The 25,256-nt window shown below is 38.8% G+C and overlaps 1 protein-coding gene across 3 annotated transcripts; it reads left to right on the plus strand.

Annotated features, from left to right (window-relative positions):
- Nucleotides 1–557: 557 nt before the first annotated feature.
- On the plus strand, nucleotides 558–23,628 carry ccnt2a (cyclin T2a). 3 transcript variants are annotated; one of them, XM_080199334.1, is made up of 10 exons: nucleotides 558–740; nucleotides 3,260–3,341; nucleotides 10,342–10,470; nucleotides 10,785–10,845; nucleotides 15,368–15,430; nucleotides 15,592–15,637; nucleotides 17,041–17,204; nucleotides 18,764–18,834; nucleotides 18,941–20,093; nucleotides 20,216–20,364. In XM_080199334.1, exons 1-10 carry the CDS (start codon nucleotides 586–588, stop codon nucleotides 20,254–20,256), a joined length of 1,965 nt encoding a protein of 654 aa, XP_080055460.1. In that variant the 5' UTR covers nucleotides 558–585; the 3' UTR covers nucleotides 20,257–20,364. The 3 variants fall into 3 exon arrangements, 2 of the variants coding, with proteins under 2 accessions (XP_080055460.1, XP_080055459.1); XM_080199333.1 differs by having other exon boundaries at nucleotides 18,941–23,628; XR_013888169.1 differs by lacking the exons at nucleotides 18,764–18,834; nucleotides 18,941–20,093; nucleotides 20,216–20,364 and having other exon boundaries at nucleotides 15,592–15,961; nucleotides 17,041–17,156.
- Nucleotides 23,629–25,256: the final 1,628 nt, after the last annotated feature.

Consider the following 25,256-nt stretch of genomic DNA (forward strand, 5'->3'; position numbering starts at 1 on the left):
TGGAAGATAGTTGTGTATAGCTCATATCACTGGACTAGTAATCCAGCTAATGTTCAGCACCATTCATAACTCTCCTCGTATACGTCCCACGAATTAAAAAAACTCAGGAGTTCAATTCTTTTGTCCACGTTTGGACTGAGGGCAGAAGCTACCTCTACCCAGAACCATTTGAAGATAAGTAGACAAGGCGATTAATAGCCTCCCCCACAAGCCAGTAGTTTCCTTTCACTCGGAGTCAGCTGCTTGCCTCCCGGATGACACATCTCCACATGCACTTGGGCACAGGGCTTCCGGTGACGCGCAGCGGATCGGTACCGTCATTTCCGGCGATTGTGCGCGCGCAGACGCTGACCGGGTGCAGGGATGCGTATGCGCCCTGTCGCGATGCTGGGCGTTGGTCGCGGAGTCAGTCGCTGGCCCCCCGGACTCCAGATCCCGGCATGCACTCTGTGTGCCCCGGGTTTCCGGTGACGCGAAAGCCGATTGGCGCCGTCATTTCCGGCGATTGTGCGCGCTGACGCTGGCGGAAGGCGGTGCGCATGCGCCCTGCACGCGACGCTGGGAGTTGCTCGCCGTGTCGGCTCAATGGCAGCTTCGGCCGCATCGTCGAAATGGTATTTCAGCCGGGAACAGCTGGAGAACACGCCATCCCGGCGATGCGGGATCGACACCGACAAGGAGCTATCGTACCGGCAACAGGCCGCCAATCTAGTCCAGGATATGGGCCAGCGGCTCAATGTGTATCCTTCCCCGTGCGGGAGACCAGAAGCGATTTCTAGAAATGTCCGGGGCTTGGGGAGCGGGCCCGGCCTTGTGGGCCCGGCCCGACATGGCGGCGCTTGACCGATCTGAGCCGGCCCGGAGTTGGCAAGGGAGCCGAGTGGGGGTCCCACAGCCGGGGGAATGGGTGTGTGTTTGAAATGTTAGCGGTTTGGGAGGCCGGGCAGCTCACCGGCCCCTTCTCTTTTGTAGTCGGCTTTTTTGGCGGCACCGCGTTTCCCGGCTTTCTGCATCCCGGGCTTGTGAGCAATGATTTTCTTTTTAAGGCTGGAAGGCGAGTCGCCTCCTGAATGTAAATCGGTCCGTTTGCTCCCATCTTCAGCTCGCTCTTACTTTGGGTGGGGGGGAAAAAATCGCGTGGAAAGGCCCGGCAGGATGGATCTGGAACAGGTGGTGCAACAGGGCACAAAAGACAACATGGCTGCCGGCACCAGACCGGCAATCATCATGGTCATGGCGCCACGCTTTAAAGCCACACAACCTGATGGATCAGAGGACAACATCCACACGGTTTCCAATCTGTCTATCTTTGCAGTCTCGCTGCTAATGCAGAGTTTAAAGCGGGGATCCGTGTAGATTTTTACCATGAAGATTATAATCCTATCTGTTGCGAGGAGGAGAGGAATAATTAGTTTCTGGGACGTTTAGATGTGAAGATGTTATCCAATCTCAGTTAATGGTTCAAATGACGCCTTCAAGATAATTTATGCTTAGTTATTTGAGTTGCTAAATCGAATCTGCCGAACGGTTTAATATTTTTCTTGTCATTTTGTGTGTAACCTGGATTATGAAGGAACACTGGGGTTGTAAGAAGACTTTAGGGACGTACGTAACGTAATTTTAGGATTTTTTATGAATTAGAAGGCATTTATCAGAACAGGAAAAATGTTCTAATTGTATGAATAGTCCATCCCTGATTCTTGTACCACTATTGTGGCACAGCGGTTAACACTGCTGCCTCAGTGCCAGGGACCCAGATTCAATTCCGGCCTCGGGTTGCTGCATGGAGTTTGCACATTCTCTCTGTGTCTGTGTGGGTTTCCTCTGGATGGTCCAGTTTTCTCCCACATTCCAAAGATGTGTGGATTGTCCATATTAAATTGCTCCTCAGTGTCAGGATAAATAGGTGGAGTTATAGGGATAGGACTAGGTGGGATTGTGGTCAGTGCAAAGTTGATGGGTCAGATGGCTGCCTCCTGCACTGTAGGGACTCTGATTCTGTTGCTGACCTGAGTGAAACTATTTTTGCCTCAGATATAGTTTGAGATGAGTTGGAATCATAGAACTATATAGCTTTTACTAGCTCTTTGATAAAGTTATCCAATTAATCTTGTCCCTTTGTTGTGTTCCCCATTGTTAGGGAAAGCATGAACCATGCTGCTGTTAATGATGTAGTCTATGACAAATGTGATTCCTATATATTAATTTGGATAATCCATAATATTGGGTGAAGCAATCTGGGTAAGTAGAGGTTACTGGCAGGATCTGTTTTTTAAAGCAGCATATTATAGTAAATTTAAATATGTAATTATGGCAAGGATTTTGGTAACCGATATGAGCAGCCAGTCAGGTCGAAACGGATTGGAATTTGTAGCGTAGTTTCTCCAAAATTTCGAAGACTATTGTATTTGTGACCCTTTTATAACAGGGCTAGAATTTATTTATCTGCGTAATAACTTTCGCATTGATTTTGAACCTTTGAGCTAAATTGCCTATTTCCAAGATTGAATACTTAAATTAGTTTCCCATTCCTGCCTCAACGCAGTATTGTGGGAGTAATTGAAGGTGTACAGGTTGTGTGGGTCTATTTTACCCTAGTGTATCCTTATTGCTATACAATTGCATGTATATTTTTAAAATTCATGCATTTGGATTCTGTAATTACTGCTATCGAGCCATATTGCACAAGCACAGTTCCTTTTTAGTTGATTCCTGTCCAGTCCAAAGACAGATTATTTCATATGAAGACTCTTCATAGCTGTGTATTGCTGAACACTCCACGGCTAAGATTGATTTGCAATATTCCATGCAGTGGTCAATTTCTACAGTAGTTTATTTTAGTGTTACTGAACTTCAGTTATACATATTGAAATTATACTGGGGAGTGATGTCTTAGTTGATCTATAGCATAAATTATCTAAAAAAAATTCCAATGCCAGTGTGTGTTGGAAATCATGGCCTCCCCAGATAAGTTTAACTACAGATATTTCTGAGCTTACACGTGGCCATGCTGGGGATATTTCCTTTAGGATTGGAAACAGTTCAGTTCAGGATGGTGCAATTTTAGGTTTTGAAGTTAAAAGAAATACTACTTTCTTATTGTACCCATGATGAAGTTGTTTTTTTTCTGGTCTAAAAGTCTTCCTTTTCCATTGAATTATATTTTGCCAAAGGCTCATTTTGATTCCGTTTAAGCAAAAAGTTCTAACATGCTTTCTTAATGTCTCTAGGGTACGCTTTCCTTGACGTATATATTTAGCTCTCAATTGACCATCAACACTGCAATTGTTTATATGCACAGATTTTATATGCAACATTCTTTCACAAGGTTTCATAGAAATGTAAGTGTTTTTATTTTTTACTGCCTTGCAGAATTTGATTGACTAATTGTAGGCCTGATATTGGAGGACCAAGTGAAAACTGAAATTTTAAGCCATTTCAGATTAATTACAGTTTGATTTGCAATTAAGACTTTGATTTTGGAATTTTTGTTTTAGAATATTAGAATTTGGAGTTATCTAGCAAGAATAATATATCGTCTGGGATATAGTTTATGCAGAACAAAATGGTTTTGTTGTGATTATAGTGTACATTAGTGTTTCCCAACCTTCTGCAGTGACTCCATTTTAATGCTTGAAAATTAGTGCAACCACAATGTGAAATGAATTGTTAAGGTCAGGGCGAGAAGGGATGAGTCAGTGATTTAATCCACAACCATTTTGAAGATTCTTGTGTAAAGGAGCCTCAGCATTGATCTCAGGGCAGTCCTGCCAGATTCACAGTTTGACAGTCACCTTTGCTGTTTTAGGGTTTGTGACCCCTAACCCATGGCTTGGGAACTTTTAATGTACACTTCATTTATTAATCAAGTTTGTAACAAGTATGGTATGTAAGTAAACTGTGGTTTTGGCAATATAGAACTACCTAGCTTTTGAAAGTGTTTAATTTTCCACATTTTTGCAAGCAATGAGAACAAAACATTAAAACTCGACAAAATTGAGTTAATTCCTGAGTTTGAAGCCCCTTGTGAAATCATAGCTTACAGAATTAAGACTAGTTTGTGGATGAATGAATGCTTTCAGATGAACAGCATGTGCCTATTGCACAGTGCATCCACAAGCAGAAGCTACTTACACAAGCTTTTTGCAAGTTGCTGCCACCAAACACCCAGATATGTTTTTGTTTTTTAGTAATATTAATTTATTCTTTTAGCTTATGGTCATGTAATATGTGTTTTCATCCTGTGGATTAATAGCGCTGTGAGTTCACACATCCTGGTTGCAGCCAAAAGCACTCTGAAGCATTTCCTACATTTAGTGTAATGTTGTGTAAAGATTGATGTCATATTTGTGATGCGTTCTGGGCTTTTGATTAGCTGGAAAGCTTATCTTTCAAATTAACAGACAACCAGAAGAACAATAAAAATAGTTTGTTTCAAAAATAGAATAGGCAAAAACAATTGATACAAGGGAGGAGGACCGTGCAGGGGGTACAAATTTGTTTTCATTTTTTCAAAAGTGTAATTGCATTTTAAACACTTTGCTCCAAGAAGCTGCATGCCAGTAACTAATTTGAGTACAAGAATTACTAATTCTTTAATGATTTGATTTTTGAAGCACTGAGACGTTTCAATGTGGTGGTGTTATACAAGTCTTCGTCCCATTTTATCTGGCCTCCATAAAAGTACATGTCTCTGCCATTAGACTTGAAGTCGTTTGAAGATTGGAGCTTTGTTGATCAGATGACCTTCCTTCCCACATTGTACATAAAGAATCTGAACCACAGCATGCTGATTTTTCTCCAGTTGTCAATGACAACTCTTTTATGCGCAGGGTGGAATTGATCTGTTTTGTGCTTGTAGCATTTAAGTTGTTTGAGTCTTCAAAGAGTGTCCAAGTTTTAGAATATTTTTGTAGTAAATATTTCTAGGTAAATCATCATGCTTTATTTTCATGTTCAAAGCTGATTGATCAAGGTGGATTAAATTTTACCCCTGCTTGACACCTGCATTCAAGATCTGCAATCTTTGTGGATCTATCCTGGGATTTTGGTAACATCTGCATTTCAATCAATGCAATGTGATTTCCAGAGTAGTGCAACCTGTTGTAAACTTGACAGGATATGAATCTGCCAGATCTTCCAGATCTGCTGGGAGGAAATCCATCGGATCAGAATGGCTTTCCTTGATACTTTTATGAAGACATGACATTGAATTTCAGCTCACTGAAGAAGTTTGCCGTCAGCAAGAAATAATTTATGGTCAAACACAGTTCTCAATGTAAACCGCTCAAGTCTCACTCTTTACTGACTCGTTTGCTGGAAATTAGAATATATTCATGTTCTTATATTTCTGTGACCAGGTTACTCAACCTCTAGGATCTGTTGCCACCTGGCGCAAAAGGAAAATGAATGCATTGGTGTCAGTGATTGAACGGCACAACTCAGTAGATCCAGATGTTTCCATACATTCTGTAGTAATTGACTGTCTTTGTCTTTAAGTTAATGATGCAAATGGCTAATATGTTTGTCTCTGGAAATGTCCTTTAAAGTGGCAAAAAAATGAGGTGCTTCACTTTATATACTGATCGCTCATCATAGTTGGTTTACCTGTAATGCTTTTTTATTTGATCCAAGTCCCAGAGAAATCTGCCAAAGTAGATATTCTGTCATGGCTTTTGTGGATCTTGCTGCATTGCACATGGTTTAATTCCAATACTTTTGTGGACATCTGCCATAATGGTTTGTGAAAACCTGAGTGATGCAAAGGGCTGACAAACAGTCCAAAATCCCTTACTGTGTGAAGAGGCTCCTTTATTCAACTGTGCTGGATTTTTTGTGGCAGTTCATCTACTGGTTATGTATTGTAATTCGTCATTGCAAGGCGACTTTATACTTTCCCAGTGAGAGTTGGAAGAGCTGCACAATTGCAGTACACGTTTATGCTCAAAGAACATCTTAAATGGGATTGATATCTTGCATTTCCGAACCTCCCTCAAGGTTTGAAGCAGTAACTTTCTCAGGCCAGTACTGCCATGAAACCTTTGGTCATGGTGTTGATGAGCAAACATGTTCTGTTGTTTCCGAAAAACTGTTTTTGATATTACTGGAACTATTTTACACACTGGTGCTGTGATTCCTTCTGTGATGCAGAAATCATGGAGGTAGCTAATCCCATTGAAGAAGGTGGTCTTGCGAAAAAAAAAGCATTGAACAGATTGTGGCTGCACATGGCCTTTATCAACCAGAATGACCTCAAAAGATGAACTGCTCATGTGCAAGGAGCAAGAACACAAATCTATGCTCAACCACATTCTTGGCACAAAGTAGATTTGAGCTCCAATCTTCATTAGCTGTATTCTCCAATGATCAAGTCGGCAACATACTAGGCATAGTCTGTATAGGTGATGCCACCTAATGAGGTATGCAAACAAGCAGGATGTGACTTATTCCTGACTTTTGTCTCGATACCATGCAGATATGGCATTTGTGTCACAACTTCAGTCCTTTCTGCTCAACAGCTTGCAGGCATGCAGAATATCGCAATGGAGGCTCTGAGGAGGGACAGTTCGGCTGCACCAACAGACATACTAACAGGAGACAGCTCAGCTCTTTGACAGGTGGGGTTTTCCAGCAAGGGATATTAATTACTACATTTCAGACTAGAAATTGACTTTTGTTGCAGGCACGGACGGTTCACATTTAAAATTTGGCAACCTCATTTGACTTTAACACTCTACTCAAGATCTATCATGTATGGAGAAGAGTAAAAGCGGTATCTTGAAATCCCATACTGGCCATGAAGTCCTTGGATGTGGCTGATTGCTTGAACGTAACAGCTCACATACATAAGAGACAAAACTAAATATGGCATTGTTCTTTATGCCAATCTTGAGACTTGGTCTTGAAGGCCAGCTTCATGGCAAGATGTTCTTAAGTGTTGGATACCATTTAACCATTGAAAACTTCTGTTTCAAAGATCTACCAAATCAAAATGGTTGGATTTTGGAAATGCGGATGAAATGTTTGGATTCTAACTACAATCCAAGTTTCCTGAGGATCAGGTACTTAGTTCATTAGGATATTTGCATTAACAGACAAACGTGGCATATTTTCAGCCTCAACAAAATATTTCCATTCCTGTTCTTCTCATAATGGTGGTTAAACTGGACTTGGCTTGGTGAGACTGCACCTGGAGTATTTTGTACAGTTTTATTTTCCTTATCTAAGGAAGAATGTAATTGTCATAGAGAATGTTATGGAGGTTCACCAGATTAACACCTGAGATGGCTGTATTGTATAATGGAGTGAATGGGAAAGCTGGGGCCTGTATTCTTTGGAATTGCAAAGAATGAAGTGATCTCTTTGAAACTTACAAAATATTTAGAGGGTGTGACATTGTGGATGTGGATAGGATATTTCCCCTGGCTGGTGAATCTAGAACCAGGAACACCACCTCCAAAGAGGCCGGCTATTTAAGACTAACATGAAGAGGAATTTCTTCACCTGTAGGGTGGTGAATCTTTGGAATTGTGTACCCCAGGGGGCTGTGGAAGCTCAATCATTTGAGCATGTTTAAAAACAAATTGATAGATTTCTGGATGCAAATGACATTGAGGAAATGGGAGTAGTGGGAGAAATGGCATAAACGCAGATGATCAGCCATGACCTGTTTGAATGGAGGAGCAAGCTTGATGGGCCAAATGGCCTATTCCTCTTATGTTCCAACTTTGAAGGTAACTTTTTCAACTTGGACTTTTATTGTTAAGTAACTGGTGGTTCAGAAGGCAGCACTTATGCACAGTGGCTGGGATGTAGGGTGACTTCCTTATTAAGATGACTCTTCGTGCTAAATCCTGATCCAAAGAATATATTATATCGTATGCTGTCACTTCCTTGGGATGTCTCAGTGCTTCACAGCTGTCATTGTAAGCAAGTGTGACAGCCCATGATTGCATGCAAGGTCATACAAACTGCAAATGAGATAAATGAATAACTGATTTTTGCTTTTATGTCCTGTATGAGTGAGCAGTATTGGCCAAGGCATCAGGAGAGTTCTGCTTTTTGAATAGCAGGATCTTTGGTGCTCTGGCCAGTATTTGTGAACTTAAATTAAAGCTCTGCCTGCCAGAACTGTACTTGAGGCCTCAGTGTAAAATCTCGTCTGAAAACCGTACTTCGTCATGCTGTAGGAAATTATTGGGACCTCTGTTAATTTAGTGTTCAAATTTCTACTGTTGCCTGCTTTATAAGATTGTTGCACTTGTGGAGATTTTCTTTTCATCTGAACATAATTACGATACACCAACATACAGCTGTTCTGTGTAGAGTAGGAGTTCATAAGTTTAGTAGATATAGTAATTCACTATTGAAGCATAACATAAAAGCAACATGAATGGAAGCTGTAAATGTATAAAACATGTTTTTCCTCTTCAGTAAACAAAGCATATTGTGCGTAAGAATTATGAATGCAAGAAAGCACAACACTAGAAATAGGTTTCTGCTTTTGTACCTTGTGATTTTTTTTAAAGACCATGTGCTATACCATTTTATATTAGCTCTGGGATTCTGTTTATTAAAGCTTTTTAATTTGGTGTGGTGAGTTAGATATTTCTTGAGCTATAAGAAAAACCATAAGAGATGGGCAGAAGTAGGCCATTTGGCCCACTGAGTCTGCTCCACTACTCTGAGATCATAGCTGATATATAATCCTCAACTCCCCTATCCTGCCTTATCCTTATAACCCTAGATTCCCTTACTGATTAAAAATCTGTCTATCCCAGCCTTGACCATAATGACCCAGCCTCTTCTGTATTAAAGAATCCCATAGATTCTGTACCCTCTTGAGTGAATAAATTCTTCCTCATCTGTTGTAAATGGCTGACCCCTTATTCTAAGATTATGTCCTCTGGTCCTAGGCTCTCCATAAGAAAAAAACACCCTTTCAATAGCTACCCTGTCAACCTTCTCAAGAATCCTATATGTTTCAAAGTCAGAACTAATTTCAGAAGTTGATTTAACAGAAGCTAGGGCAAATATATACATATACAAATGCTTTGGCTGAAATACATCACTGGGTATATAAAGCTCGGTTTGTGTATTAGTGCAGACTTGAGGGGGACTTTTCCAGACTATGGTACACTAATTTTGACCACAACCATAGTGATTTTGTCTGGAATAAGCTCAATGATCACTTAAGACTGAACAAAGATCATGGACACTAATATAAATCTGAGTTTAGATGATGGGTTGATGTTTATGGGGGAAAGAACATAGGCAAATCTCATAAAGAAACATGATTTTAGGTGCTTCTTGGATTTTCTATTTCAGGGTAGACCAAGGCAATCTCAAACTTAATTGTGGTTTCTTGTGATGACAACCCAAATGAAGATGCATGCTGGACGTGCATGTTAATTCATTGACATTCACAGCTTGCAGATCTAGGTCTTCAGGCGCGCGCCCGCCACCCCCCCCCCCCCCCCCCCCCCCCAGTTTCTGAACTACTGTGATATATTTTCGGTCTGTAGAGGTGGAATTAATGAAAATATAAAGTTGGATATCATATCACATTCTCCTCCTGAAGTAAAACTTCCAGCTTATTCCTTGCATTATCTGAACTTGCATGAGGATTTAAAGTGTATCGATGCCACTGGAGTGACGATTTTTAAATTAACTTGCGTACATGGGTAAGTGTTCTGAACTTCATGTACATACTAATACCGATGCTTGCCTTTCTAAACAATGCAATGGACAGCAGATTTGTTTTATGTAGTAAGTTTGTTTTAGCTACTATCACAAATTAGTGAACTTTCAAAGATAGTCAGCAAGTGTCCACAATGCTGCCATTTGATGAAGCAAAATTAAATTCATTCAAATGGATTTTCATTGAGACAATATTTTGTGTAATATGGTAGTGACAGGTGATACAGAATAGAAATGCAAAAGTTGTATCGGTTGAATACTGATTAGAATCCTCAATTCTCATGACACAAAAAAGTGGATATTGAAATACTGTACAGCCTTACTTGCCTATAATTTAATGGTATTTGAAATTTCCAAGACAATATGGTTCATTTGCTTTTAAATAGCACTAAGGGCTTCATATTGAAAGATAATAAGTTGAGAAACTGCTGTGGGTGAAAACAAATACCATGTTGTGTTATCTGGAATTTGGGAGCAATGCTATTAAATTTTGATTTAAGAGCAGTAACATTTTAAACATCTTTGATTTAAGTATAGTCATGCTTAGTTAATAAGTAATGACACGGCATCAAAATTTTGCTCAGGATTTTTGCTAAATGCAAATGTTTGTTCAGGCATTTAACATTTGAAAATTCTTAACAGGTAATTTCCCCAGCTGCTTTGTTCTTGGCTGCAAAAGTAGAGGAACAGCCTCGTAAACTTGAGCATGTCATAAAGGTGGTACATGCCTGCTTGAATCCTCAAGAACAGCCACTAGATGTTAAGAGTGATGTAAGTTGTAAATAATATAGCAAAGTGACATTTTGGTTAAAACATAAGCCTTTTTCATTAAAAATCCAATGTTTTAAGTGTTATTTGATCTGCATTTTTTAATTTTGTAAATAAAAATAGCTTTGCTAATAATTTTGAGTACAAATTGCCATAGCTATCGTTTAATGAACTCTAGCACTAACTTTGCAAAACCAACTATTTTCGCTACTTGTGCAGAAGTGAACTTGGCGGATAATATTTACAAGGGCTGAGATTGGCTTGCTTTGGATTCCACTGTATAAATTAGCTCCTAATACATATTCTTTAAACTGCAGGCATATCTTCAACAGGCCCAAGACCTGGTCATACTTGAAAGTATAATACTGCAAACCTTGGGTAAGTTGGAATGAGGACTAGATTACAGTAACATACCATGTTTTGAAGAGAAAAACGTTGATTTCACTAGTGCTAGGGTAATGTAGACTAATCTTTTGAAATGCTCTACGCCGTGCATACATTCTTAGTCTTTGAGTTTTGCATGTTGTTTCCTGTCTGCTGGCATCCATTGCAAGTTAGACGTCATTCAATAATAGTTTCTGCACTGAGGCTTTTTTTGGTTCTTGGTTTGTCAGTGACTCTTAAGAGTTGTTATTTTGCCCATCTATCCTTGCCCTCCAAGGGTGGTCACAATTTTTGTGACAGTGCTTCCATTGTGGTGTTGGAATTCAGAATTTGGCTCAGAGGATGAAAGAATGACATATCATCAAGTCAGGGTGAAGTGTAATTTGAGGCCCTGACCTACAGCTGTTGTGCTTGTCGATGGAGGGTCAATGAGCTTGTTGCTGTCATAGTACGTTCTTGTAAGGCATATATTGTCAACATGGGAATTCTGGTATTTTTTTCCTGTGGTCTTGCAGATTAAATTATTTGTTTTCATTCCCAACATGTTTAATTATCCTTGGTTAATTTTTCAGAACCTAATGAATGACTTTGAAACTAAAGCATAAATACTTCAGTGTTTAGTTTTAGGGGATGTGTCAGGAAACTAAAGCTTTTTGCCATCAGAATAGGAATTGTCAATAATATAGAGATGGAGGAAATTGGGTACTGGAAAACTCAGCAGGTCTGACAGCATCTGCAAAGAAGTCATGTTTAACACACTTTTGTCTCTAGAGATGCAGACAGACCTGGGTTTTTCCAGCATCTGTAGTTTTTAGCTTTTATTACAGGATTGGGAAGAAATTTATTGTTCAGTTGGTAGCAAAATTTTGCAGTGGTGTTCACTTAACGGGAGGTGAAATAATGTACTGTTCTATGCCAGGAGCGTCAGACCATGCAGCACACTATTCTGGTGAAGTACAGTTGTTTACTGATCTATTTAATTATTTCATTAGGGCCATTTAGTTTAATTAGTGACCCTTAAATCAACTAGAAGGAAATTTGAAAATTTACAGATACTTGTAATTTTCTTGTTGCAAGTTAGAAGATATCTGCCTGAATTGGAAATTATATTTTTTCCTTTATTATTTCTGGCACTTATAAGAGCCTTCATCTCTCTCTCTCTGTCCCCTTAATTTCTTCTTTGTTTTTGATATTGTTGCTGGGAAGACAATTTTCAGTTGGAAACTGCACCTCTGGATATAGACTTGTTTGCTTCCAATCCTTCACACTGTCTTGCCTTCCATGAAGCTTATTGCAACCTGCACTATTTTATTTACTAGGGAAATTTCACTGTAACTTCATTGAAGTGTTAATGTAAGCCTTACTTGTGACTAAAACTTTTTTTAACTGATTAGCCCCTAAACCTTACCACCCCATTTCAATATGGGCTTCCTTTTGGAAGTTCAGATTCACATATTGCAAGACACTGCTTCCCATCCCAATTTCTTCTGACAGTGGAAGATGAAAGATACTGGCTGTCACTCTATTACTGTGAAATCTCTATTGTCTCTGCTCACTTTCTGCCTTCACACTGTTCGTTCTGGTACTTTTCATTTCAGTACACTTCATTTATTTCCATTTTTATTTTGGCTGCTTTTTTTTGGATCTTGTCAGTTTAGGCCACAGAGCTCACTTACCTGCATCTTTTGCATGGAATTGATGACTTGATACGGTGAATGCTTTTGAAGGCATTTTGAGATCCTTCAAGATTTTTCAGGCTGAACTAAAGTTGTACTTTATTCTCTTTATAGATTCTTTCCCTGTTAGCCTTATCCTTGCAATACTTTTAAGACCTTCAACGACTTTTGCTTTGTTGTTTCTTCCAGATTTTGTAGACGGTGATTATATCTGTTGTTGTTTATGGTATCTTTGTGTAAAATGGCTATTGCATTTCTCTGCATGAGTCAATATATTTTTTCATAAAGCAATTTGTACCCAATGTGTTTATTCAGTGATAATGCAGTATCAATATTTTTTCTCAGTTAACAACAGTATTGATGCACATAGAGGACAACAATTTAGTTGATGGTTCTGATTTTCTACAATGCCGTAATTGCTGTTCATAGTGTTATTTTCTGGATCATTCAGTTTCGAAATTTGCAAGTACTGCCCTAGTTCCAGTAAAGTGGTTCTGCTAGACTGGCTTCAAACATTTAAGGATCCTTCTGAGTGACAGATGCCTGCATTGTCGTCTTTGCGCAACTTTTAGGCTTGGAAAGTTTGTTCCAGGCTCTGTACAGGGAATGAGCTTCCTTTTATTTTTCTGTACTATTCTGTCAAAAAGCATTGACTTTTCTGGCCCGCCTGTGCTGACCACCAACCAGTAATTTCCTAAGTTGCCATTATTTACAGAATTTCTAGCTGTCCTATTTCATTGCCTGGGCTACGAGTCAAGTTTCTTGCCCATTGATTATCCAAAGGTAATTTTTATTACAAGTAGCTAGGTAGTAGCTAGGAATCTATCTAATCAGAGCGTTAAGGCCAATTGTGTAATAGGAAGGCATCAGTCTTCAGCCATTCTACTGGAAACATCATTGGTTCATCTGGAATTGAAAGTGCATCTGTTGTCAGTTGCAAAGGTGTCAGTGTCAACTTAAAAATCACTACTTTTGCTGACCGGAAAGCATTTTGCAGGTCAGTAAATAACTGCACAACGTACGTAGATGAGTGTCTGCTTCTCCTGGAGCTTCCACAAAGTCTGTTTATTTTAAGACAGTCATATTCCCAGCATTGCAGCCTCAAATAGCAAAGTCTCATGGTACTTTCTGACAGATCAAAGCCAATCATTTCAGTAATGGCTGATGACATCCTGGTTTATCTGAAAGCACACCATACAAAGGCTCTTGTCAGAAGAATAATTTGGGCACAATATCAGTGCATTGCTGGTGTTTGGAGAAGTCTTGAGGGTGTCCTACATAGATCCTAGCTAGTGTGGATTTTGGCTGTAGGTTACCCAATTTTCCATGAAAAAGAGAACTTATCCTGATCGCTTGGAGGAGTTGGGTTTCTCTGGCAACAAGCTCATCAGTAGTCTGAAATAGATGTGAGAAATAACCTGTTCTTGGTTGCAAGAGTTATGTCCAGCTTTGCACTTCTCTCAGCATCAGCATCTGATTAATACACCTAACCAAACCCTGGCACTCTTCCAAAAGTAAATATGTTAGGATTAATAGATCTTGATCTCTACACAACTCTAGTTCATCTGAATTTTTTAAACTTCATTTACTGGACGTAGACATTGCTAGCTAGGCCAGCATTTATTGCTCATCCTTAATTGCACTTAAGGTGATGGTGAGCTGCAGTTCTGTGTTGTAGGTACACCCATAGTGTGGTTGGGGAGGGAATTCCAGGATCTTGACCCAGCAACAGTGAAGAAATGGCAACACATTTCCAAATCAGAATAATGTGTGAGGGGCTTGGAGGGGGTCTTCTTGGTGGTGGTGTTTGTATGTGTCTGCTACCCATGTCCAAGGTGGTAACAGTCATGTGTTTGGATGGTGCTGCCTAAGGAGCCTTGGTGAGTTTCTGCAATGATTCTTGTAAATGCTATGCACTGCTGTCACTTCGTCAGTGGTGGAGGGAGGAAATGTTTGTGAGTGGGGAGCCAGTGGGATGATATTGAGTTTTTTGTGGCAAAGTGGAGCTGCACTCATCCAGGAAATGGACAGCATTTTATCACACTCTAGACGTGTTGATGGTGGTCCGACAACAGGCTTTGGGGAGTCGGGAGTTGTTAGGCACTGCAGGATGCCAAGTGCCTGACCTGCTTTTATAGCCACAGAATTTATGACTATTTCACTTTCTGGTCAGTGGTAATCCCCCAGGATGTTGGTAGCACTTGATGAAAGCAAGTTGCAAGACTTTGAACAGATTTTTTTAATGGTTTTTGATGCTTCACCTGGTGTGTCGTACTATGATATTTCTGCCTGGTGGACTCTTCATCCTTCCAATGATGCACATTTGCCTGTCAAATTTTTCATTGGGATACGTGTATCTCTTTTGAGATTGGAATTTTATTGCTCATCATTAGCTGTCGTTGAGTAGGTAGTGGTGGACTACCTTCTGCAATGGTGAAGATAGTCCTTCTGTTGTTACATGGCTGTATCATCCATGAGCGCTGTCTGGGGAAGCTGGGCAGAAAGGTTAGTGTTCAGTGGCTTTGAGAGTGCAATGCTGTTTTGTTGCAAGACTTAAGTGCACAAGCAAGACTCATATGTAACATTGCCGACTTATAAAATCATGCTGCTTTCATGTATACAGTACATTCTTACCAGAGACCAACTTGCTCTGCTTTTTAAAATTAGCTTTATTTAATTTCCTTTAATTATAAAAGTTTAATTTTAATCATACTGTTTCAGTTGTCTGCTGTTTGAGGTCTAGTGATTTTTATCCCTTACCTCTTAAAAGTATATAAATTCCTATTGTAATACTGCTTTATAAATGAATTGGAATTAATTGAATTGGTTTAACTTTGCAGGTTTTGAGATTACTATAGAACACCCTCATACTGATGTGGTGAAATGTACCCAGTTAGTGAGAGGTGAGTTTTCCATATTTAATAGTAAATATACATTGGTCAGTGAAGTTCTGTGTTCAGTGAATAATTACTATGCTCACTAAGTTTAGTGAATTATGTCCAAAGATATTAAACTGTTGTCCTTAGTTTTTCCTTTGGCTAATTCTGTTTTATTTTTATTGCAGCAAGCAAGGATTTGGCACAGACATCCTATTTCATGGCTACCAACAGGTTGTTATCCTGACCCTCTTTGTTGCAGTTTCAGGCACACTATTGCTTCCCTTACTGCAGGGCCCCCTAACAAGTGTCTCAAGCCCTTGTTGCAACAGAGAAATGTCCTTTCATCTGCAATGATGGTATCTCTCTGTTTGCAGTGCGGTGTACTGTACAAGGGTATTTTGGGCACTAAGGGGTTAAATGCACAATGAGAAGTGTAGTGGTGCTCTCTGGTTACATTAACTCGATTCTGAGTGCATAACTCTAAAAATTGGTAGCCTGAATAGCAACTAAAGATTACAAAGAGATAAACTTAACCTAGAATTCACAAGCATCATGGTAAGTATGAAAGCATTTAACATTTTTACACTTCTCGTTGAATTGCAAAATTTAATTTTTCCAAAATTAATTTGATTTTTGCTAACAACATTTTGATGTTTTCAGATTTAAACTTTGCAGCACATTTTAAGAACTGCAAGTTGTTGGGTTGTACTTCCAGTTGCAATGGAAATTATTCAGTGACCTCCTGAAACTAACTGGAGGTACCAAATGTGGGTAATAGAAAAGTTGATATTGCAGGTTCTGCTGAATAAATTTATTCAAGTACAATAATTAGATTTTCATGAGTAGTGCAGAAAACATTTTAGTTAACTTAATTAACAAATTGAAATTAGTGTTAATATCAATATCACTAATTAGCTACTCATTGATAGTTACACCTTGTATAACTTATTGTAAAATTGCCTAAAATATAGTTCAGAAAGTGGGGGGGAATGGATGTAGAAACTAGAACAGATCATATATTTTGGTGGTGTTTGGCAGGTCTGGATTTTATGCAAACCCGCATGCAAAAAAAGTATAAATAACCAATGCACATTTTTTAAATTAAAATGACATCCATGTTGACTTAATCTCTGAACTTCCAAAAATATTTGACTGTAACAATTTTCCTTACCAGATAGCTGTTCTAAATTTCAGTGGTGATTCAGGAATTGGCACCTTCTTTGCCAGGGAAAACTTGTTAAAGATCATGAACATTGCTACTAAGAATAATATAATTTATCACCACTGATAACTATTGAGTTGTTCATGACTAGATTTTTTGCCTTGTAAAAGGGGCATCTTAAAACTCGAACGACCTAGTAAGGAACATGGTGGATACTAGCTTGACATGAATTTTTCATTAAGCCAATGTACAATGGTATATATACTACCTCCATTGGGCATATATTTGCAACATGTTTGGCCATACTCAATCTGGAGAAAACCCATTTTCAGCTTTGTGCTGGAAGTGTGACCCACCTTCTGCAGATATTGATGTCTGTCTTTTCACTCAACAACTAAAAAGCTTCCTTTTTTTTGTCTCCTTTTGTATTTTTTTTCCATGATCCATCGATCATCAATATTCTCCACTACAGTTTGCACCTGACAACATTTTGCTTGCAATACAAGCCTACCGTGATAGCATGCGTGTGTATTCATCTGGCTTGCAAGTGGTCCAACTGGGAGATACCTGTATCCACAGATGGCAAACATTGGTGGGAATATGTGGATCCATCTGTAACTCTGGAATTACTTGATGGTTAGTTGTAAATTTGCAGATAAAGTAAGATTTGTAGTCTTTGTTTTGGTAATACAGGGCTATGTAGTGAAACAGGATAATATTTATGCACTAGAGCTGTGCAGTAAACTAATTTTGTGCTGTGTTGTAGCGAGTGCTGTATTATCATAGACCTCGATACACACTGGGCGGGACTTTACGGCCTCGCTTGCCCCAAGACTGGAAAATCCTGCCCAAGGTCAACAGACCTTTCCGTTGTCCGCCTCTTGTCCATGCCGATTCCTTTGGTGATGTGGATATGCTGGCGTTGGACTGGGGTAAACACAGTAAAAAGTCTGACAACACCAGGTTTAAGTCCAACCTATCAAATAAATCTACTATTAAATAAATCGGTTGGACTTAAACCTGGTGTTGTCAGACTTTCTACTGTGATTCCTTTGGTGGGCAGGGCAGTAGAATTCCAGCGTATATCTATCTCTTCCCACCCTAATCATGCTGAACAATGATGAGGAAGATCAGTAATTTGTGTTAACAGAATGATTTGGGAAGGCCACCTATGGAAGGTCTTCAGGCAGTAAAGCGCTGAAACTATCTTAGCGTTTGTTTTTCTTTCAGAGAATGTAGAATATTTTGTACAGAAAACGGTTCTGAAAAATTGTTTCTCCGAATTATGCATTTTATTCTTCTGCCTTTCCACATGGGTGAAATTGAAAAAGCAAACTTGGGGAATATTTCCCAGGATTGTACTAATCACATAGTTGTCTAAGAATAGTATGGTACCATTGTAACTGTCTCCTACTAGAAATTCCAAAAGGATTTGATAATTAAAAACAAACCTACAAAATGGGACAAGTTGAAGTTCTTTTCAAAATTAGTCTCCCAAAAAAAATTGGATTCTGTTACTGGTATAATATTGTATACCCATTTAAAACGTTGCTAAAAAATGCAGTGGTGTGTCTAAGTTCCTGTTTAGCACCAAATTCTTGGACCTGGAAACTCTTAAGATTGTGAACGTTGTGTAGAATCCCTACAGTGCAAGAGGAGGCCATTTGGCCCATCAAGCCTGCACTGACAAAATTCCCACCCAGGCTCTATCCCTGCAACCCCACAAATTTACCCTGTTAATCCCCTGACACTAAAGGCAATTTAGCATGGCCAGTAAACCTAACCATTACATCTTTGGACTACAGGCGGAAACTGGAACACCCAGAAGAAATCCACGCAGATACGGGTGCTCTGGTTTTCTCCCACGCTCCAAAGATGTGCAGGTTACGTTGATTGGCCATGCTAAATTGCCCTTTAGTGTCAGGGGGATTAGCAGGGAAAATTTGTGTGCGGTTGCAGGGATGGAGCCTGGGTGGGATTGTTGCTGCAGGTTTGATGGGCTGAATAATCTCCCCCTGAACTGTCAGGATTCCATGGACTAGTCAATAAAAGAATTCCAGCAAGAATTGTATTCAACATAACTTTTAAGAAAATGATTATGGTAAGTTTTTAGTAAGTGTATTTCTAAGGATATATGAATGATTGCCAGAATTATTTTCCATGACTTGACCTTTTGTTTTAAATTTTATTTGCAGAGTTAACACACGAATTTCTGCAAATACTCGAGAAAACTCCAAGCAGATTGAAGAGGATACGAAACTGGCGGGTAAAGCTTTTGGTTTTCAATGTTGATTTAAGTTCTTATTTTTTATTGTCACTGTAACAATGAAAAAGAAGCGTATTAGCTTCATTTCTGTTTCTTTCCTTTGTAGGCTAACCAAGCTGCAAAGAAACCAAAAATAGATGGCCAGATAGCTGATAATGTTCTTCCTGGTTCATCTGGGCCCCATGAATCTACGTGTTCTATTGGTGGTGATCCTGGTTCAAGTGCAAATTTTCCTAAATCAAATTCCACAACTGCCCTACCTGCATCCTTGAACTCTGGTAGTATTTCAATTCCAGTGCACGTCCCTGAAATGATGGCTACTACATCATTCAGTTCTACCTCCCAACAAGAGTGGCCTCAGCATCCACACCAGAACATGGAGCAAGTTCAGTCCCACAAACAAGATCTATCCATATCTGTCAACAAAAATGATATGATCTGCATTCAGCAGTCAACCTCTGGACAGTTAACTCAAAGCCATCATCGATCTGAAAAAGGTTCAGGACATTCGTCCAGTAAACACGAACATCTTAAATCTGGTAATGGCAAACATCATGGATTCCCCCTTCCATCTGTTCCAGCTCCTCAAAAATTAGCTTTGGACAGATATAGAGAGAAATTTGCTGCGGAACTTGCAGTACAGAAACGCAAATTAGAAACATTGGAGTCTGATGTGAAAGAACAATATGCCTCTGCTGCACAAGCCCTGGTAGAACAACAGAAGAAGCGTGTGCCAGCACAGCAGCAAATTCAGCATAATAGTAATGCTGTGACTTCACCAATTAAAATGAAAATCCCAATTTCATCTGAAAAATCAGAGAGGCATGCAGCAGATAAGAAGGAAAAGGGTTTGCTTAAATTAAGGATACCCATCCCACCCACAGAAAAGGCATCTAAAGATGAGCTGAAAATGAAAATTAAAGTTCCCTCCTCTGAAAGACATAGCTCCTCTGATGAGGGCAGTGGTAAGAGTAAGCACACAAGTCCACACGCAGGCAAGGAACACAAGGAGAAACGCAAGGACCATTCTTCTCACCATCATCACCATAGTAGCAGCCATAAGTATTCGCATAGCAGCAGCAGTAGTGGGAGTAGTAGACACGGTATTGATGGATCGAAAGGAGGAACTTTGCGGAGTCCCGTAGGTCTGAGCGGTGATGGCAGTTCCACTGGCTCCAGCTCTTCACGCAAGAGGGCGCACGCCAGTGATACCTCTCACAACCACCATCCCAAAATGAGCAAAACCTCCAAGACTGCAGGTACTTCATCTAGCTCTTCTTCCTCTTCCTCTTCTTCTTCCTCCTCTGTGAAGCAGTATATATACCCTTACAACTTAATTCTTAACCTTCCCTCCTCCCCTCCTCCCACTGTCACATACCAGGTGGGCTATGGACAACTCAGCACCCTCATGAAACTGGATAGGAAACCTACAGAGGCCAACGGTCACAACGCCAATCCAGAATACAATGCAAACAGCCAGCACATGGACTACAAAGATACTTACGATATGCTGGAGTCACTCTTAAGTGCTCAAGGAGTGAACATGTAGCCGTAATTCGCAGCCTGTGTTTGAAGTTGGAATTCTACTCCCTCTTAATCCAGTTGTGACAAAAGTCATTGCTGCCACTGCTTCCATCAGATCTGAATGCTGCTTCCCCATTCTCCACTTTGAAAAGGAGATTAGCGTAAGCATAATCAGAGGTGAATGTTGAAAGGGTTGTGCTCTACGTAGTATTATTACATACTGTAACTTCTAGCATGAAATGTGCATATTTAATTTTGCCGATATTTCAGCAATTGAAAATTAAAGATGGCAGACTGCTGCTTGTGAAGGTTTAATGCCTAATGTGTTGTGCACATTGATAATGTGGCAGTTTATGTTGGCTTTGCAATTTGTCAAAGCCTATGTTCACATTGCCACATCTTTCAAAAGAGTGCAATTCTTTTCAAAATTTCATTTGTCCTTTTATTGTATGGTGATTTTGCATGTTTCTAGGACAAAAGGGATGTAAAATGGACATTAGAGACAACTGTATTAGTTTACCAGAAAGTGGAGAAAAATGTACATACATTTTTGTATGTTTAGATGTACTATGAATACTCAGGTTTGGAGCTGCTTGTAAGTATAAAAAGTTTAAAAAAAAGAGAGGTTTACATATGACTGACTTTGCTATAAAGTGCATTTAACAATTTCCATGGCTTGTTGAAGTAATTTACCCAGGCACCGTGCTGTTTCTTGATTACATTGGGTTATTAATGTAACATTAAAAAATTGTCGCGACTCATGTAGGAGAAGTTAAATCACAAGTATAATAGCTGTATTTTTTTAGGTTAGCTCTTTAAGTATTACTTTAAATACATCTTAATCTACAGGGATCAAGTGTCAATCAGCATCTTAACTTTCCAGCTTCTGTATGCTTCGATTATAAAGTAAATGGAACAAGTTATTGTTAATGATGTGATTTCTTTTTCAGGCAAATATATATATATAGGTTTGCAGTCAACTACACAAGTAAAGATATCTTAAAAAGGTATTATCTGACCTTTACGACTGATAGAAGCACCAAAATAGTACTGTTGAAAATTATAGCATACATCTTAATTATTGTAATTACAGAAGACACTAACTATTTTGTGTGTGGGGACAATGCAAGAATAACCTCCAAGGTAGTCTGGTCTTGAGAACTGATCTGTATGTTTTTGATCTTAGGCATTTGAAACTAAGGCATCCTTCAAGACATGATAATATAAAAACAAATTGCTGTTGGTGGTCAGATATTACCTTCTTAAAATTGAACATTTCTTAGTTGAATTCATCAATAAATGTGATAGTTATTCACGTTGTTTCCTGTAGTCTTTCTTTGCTTTGTCATGAATAATGTTGCATCATTCAAATAATAAAGCTGTGTCTTAAGCTTTGAAAAGCATTCTGAGCCTAATGCAGCGGTTAATGAAATATTTAAAAGAAGACTGCTGTTTAGCTACAAATTTTCTAATTTATACAATTGAAACATTTTATTATCTCTTAATCATCCATACTGCTTTGATTATTTCTAAACCAACAATTCGGAATCTGTTAATCCTGCTCCTTAGACACTAGTATAAGCATAAGTGGTTTGGCTGGAACATTCCTTGTGTTTTCAAGCTTTCAAGTTTTATCACATTGTGTTTTGGTACTGAACCTTGTATCCCCCTTTCAATTTCAACTGCTTTGCTGTATATTTTTAATAATGGAATATTATCTGTTAACTGAATATTCCAGTTGTAACTGATCAAGGATCATGTGTAATTTTCCAAATATAATACCTGCTGCAATTTTCATGACTCAAATTCGCCTTATTACCATATTTAATATGCACTATACTTTTGCAATACTGCGATCAAAGTGAGGAAATTTTCAAAGCTAACGGGTCAGCTCCTGCCCTACTTTACTGAGCAGCGGGCTCCAAGCGTACGCAAAATTAATGATACTCAGGGCAATCGAATAAATGACAATATTGATCAATCGAACATAGCATGTGATGTGCAGATGAGTTTCTCAGGGCAGCAAAGAATTATCTGACAGGTCCTCCATGGTTTGCTCAAAGGCCTCCTTTGTTTGGAATTGGAAATTTTTTTTTCTTGAAGCAACCATTAAAGTACGGTATCTACCAAAACCTTCAACTTGGCTGACGTTTGCTAATTGGTTCCTTTCATTAATAGAATGTCCTGATATGAACCACCTTGTATACAGCAGAATTCTTCGTAGTAATAATTAAGAGTTAAAAATTTTAACTGTTAACGTGGCAGAGAAAAGAGCCAAGTTATACAGCAGCCTTCAAATTTGAGGTGATAAAAGTTGCTGAGAACCTTAGAAGCAGCGATGTATGCATTATTATTCACATGCATTTAGAAGAGATTCTTGACTAGCTGCATTTAGATTTGTTTATACTGTGTAATGTGCACCCTAACATCTAGATAAACTTTTAGGGAAAAATGTGTATTCAGAAAATTAGCTGTATAAATTGTTCTAATTTCACAAACCATGTTGCAACAAGAATTTATTGTTACTTTTATCTTTATTTTCCTCCTTCCTATGAATATGTCTGTATGCTTTAGTCTGTGTTGATGTATTATATTTTCAGATAATCATGTATGGGCTTCAAAAACCTGGACAAACATGCAGAAAGGTTGTTACTGTTTTCAAACTAGAGTTATATTTGAACATTACTTTTTAAATTGTTTAATACTAAATCTTACTGGTTTTGCCCTATTTATAATAAACTTAAACTTGCATTCAGGTATTCACTTAAAATAGACTTTTTCTTCCTGGTTAAGCCTGCAACTGATGCTTCCCAATATTCAAATGTGACCCAGCTTTCAAAGAAAATATCTTTTAATGATGGAAGGTGTGAATATTATAGGTTTACCACCTAATCAAGAATACTAATGCAAATCTACAACCCACGGGATAGTTAAAATACAAATCCATCACATGTACAAATATCCACTCAAAGTAATAACAAAAAGATCTTTGTCACATGGGCATCAATTTATTTGTGATTCAGTTGGGTAAAATCTTGCATTCACAGCAGCCTACTTTCAGCAATTTGCTTTGTTTCATTTTAAGTTTGTAGATTTTCTTTATGGCATCCAATTTAGACTATCTAATCTTCAAAGTTGATTCCTGTTTAGTTGTGAAGTAGGCAGTTGATACAACAGTCCAACTTCTAAATTTGCTGTTATACTGCATTTGGTTTATGTGCATCATTGTATAAGCCAATAATAAAACAAAACCAAACAATTCTGCATTCATTCTGACGATGTTGATTTGTGTTGGTGGACATGTTTGTTCCAATGATCTATTGTGACGTCAGAGCATTAGTGGTTAGTTAGGCTATCCATCTGTATCTGAGGTTGCAAGTTTATCTTTCCCCCTGGTAGTCTTAAAGCACTTCCCCATAGTGTCTACTAGGATCCCAGAAAATACATGGTTCATGATGTTAGTACTTTGTGATTCTTGTTTTTTTCCAGATGTACAAAATATAGGTGACTGCCAATGCTAAAATGCCAGTAATTTCCAGATTATTTGTGAATTTTTACATATTAGGCATCACTGGGGCATTCTGTCTCATACTTATGTTACTGCACGGCAGCCCATTTGGCTGTATGGCATGTCATTTAGAATATTTGCTGAACTGGCATGTTTTTTATTTAAGATTATATCTTTTATGTATAGCTTTTTGGATTCCTCCCCCTCCCGGGAGTTTAAAACAAAAATATACTGAATTCCTATCAGAACTTTGCGTTCGATCAGCAAAGCATTTCTGGAAAGAGCCAACAATATTTTCATAATAGCGGTCTTTGAAAAGTATAGCATTAAAAGGAGTTGACTTCAATGTGGCTGTGTCCTTAGAGGTGGACCTTATCAACACTGTTAGCATAAAATATAAGAAGTGCAGCCTTTGTGAAATGGTGGTTCCTGCGTGGTCACATCGGACCTGAACTATGCTGAAGTATTTTGCAAGTTATTTTGAGTTTAGCCTTTTAAAAAATGTGTTTGATCATATGTTTATGTCAAAACAGTTCAAGCTGAGATGTTTTGTGATTATAAAGGAAAATGTTGTCACATAGTATGAATGTTTAACATAACTGGCCATCTGAGTAGGTGAGATGTTTCTGGATTCACCATGGGATGATTTATCTGGGAGCCATTAAATAAAGGTCCATCAATTGACTAGTCCCCCTCAATGCAGTTGGTAACCTGAAGCCTCATGTAGCCTGATTCTATCAGTGCTTAAAAGATATGTGATCAGAATGTGAGGGTCTTAGAATTGCTTTCGTACCAATTGGCTGCGTGCATTGCAATGTGTGGAAACTCAATCTGAGCATTTGTAACAGCGGTTTCTGTTGCCATAATTTCTTTCAATGCCATTTTGTCCCGTGGTCAACCATAAATGAACCACGAAGGAGGCAGTTCACTTATTTCAAGATCTGGTTATACAAATCATTAAATTGTTCCAGCAAATAAACAATAGGCTCTATTTGTGGCCTGCAAGAGGTAAGTTTGGCAGTATGACACATGTATTTTTTAACTAAACTTTCACTAAAGTCTGTAACCATTTGGAATAGTATGCCCATGGCTTAACATGTTCTCATTCTGCAGACATTAAGTCAGCATCTACATTCTTAGAAATGATGGGCCTGATTTGCCCTTGCAAATGCATTGAATTGATTAGACTTTGCAGGTAGAAACTGAGCTCAGTTGTATGGTGCTTTCTTTGTAGACGTATGCATGAGCTTAAAATATCTCCAAAATATCAGGTGATGTAGGTTCTGCACAGTTCTGCTTTGCTTCATGCTACAAATGAACAGTTCTGTGCACTTCCACATTTGAATGTTTCTCTATGTAATTAAGTTACTGATGCATGTTTCCTGCGGCA

Source organism: Carcharhinus amblyrhynchos, chromosome 11 (genome assembly GCF_965287045.1).
Source record: "Carcharhinus amblyrhynchos chromosome 11, sCarAmb.v2.hapA, whole genome shotgun sequence".
NCBI classification, from domain to species: Eukaryota; Metazoa; Chordata; class Chondrichthyes; order Carcharhiniformes; family Carcharhinidae; genus Carcharhinus; species Carcharhinus amblyrhynchos.

Coding starts and splice junctions, on each gene's coding strand:
- ccnt2a (XM_080199333.1), top strand. CDS start 586: ATGGCAGCTTCGGCCGCATCGTCGAAATGGTATTTCAGCCGGGAACAG. Junction 15,431..15,591: donor ATGTACCCAGTTAGTGAGAG/GTGAGTTTTCCA, acceptor TTTTTATTGCAG/CAAGCAAGGATTTGGCACAG. Junction 15,638..17,040: donor TATTTCATGGCTACCAACAG/GTTGTTATCCTG, acceptor TCTCCACTACAG/TTTGCACCTGACAACATTTT.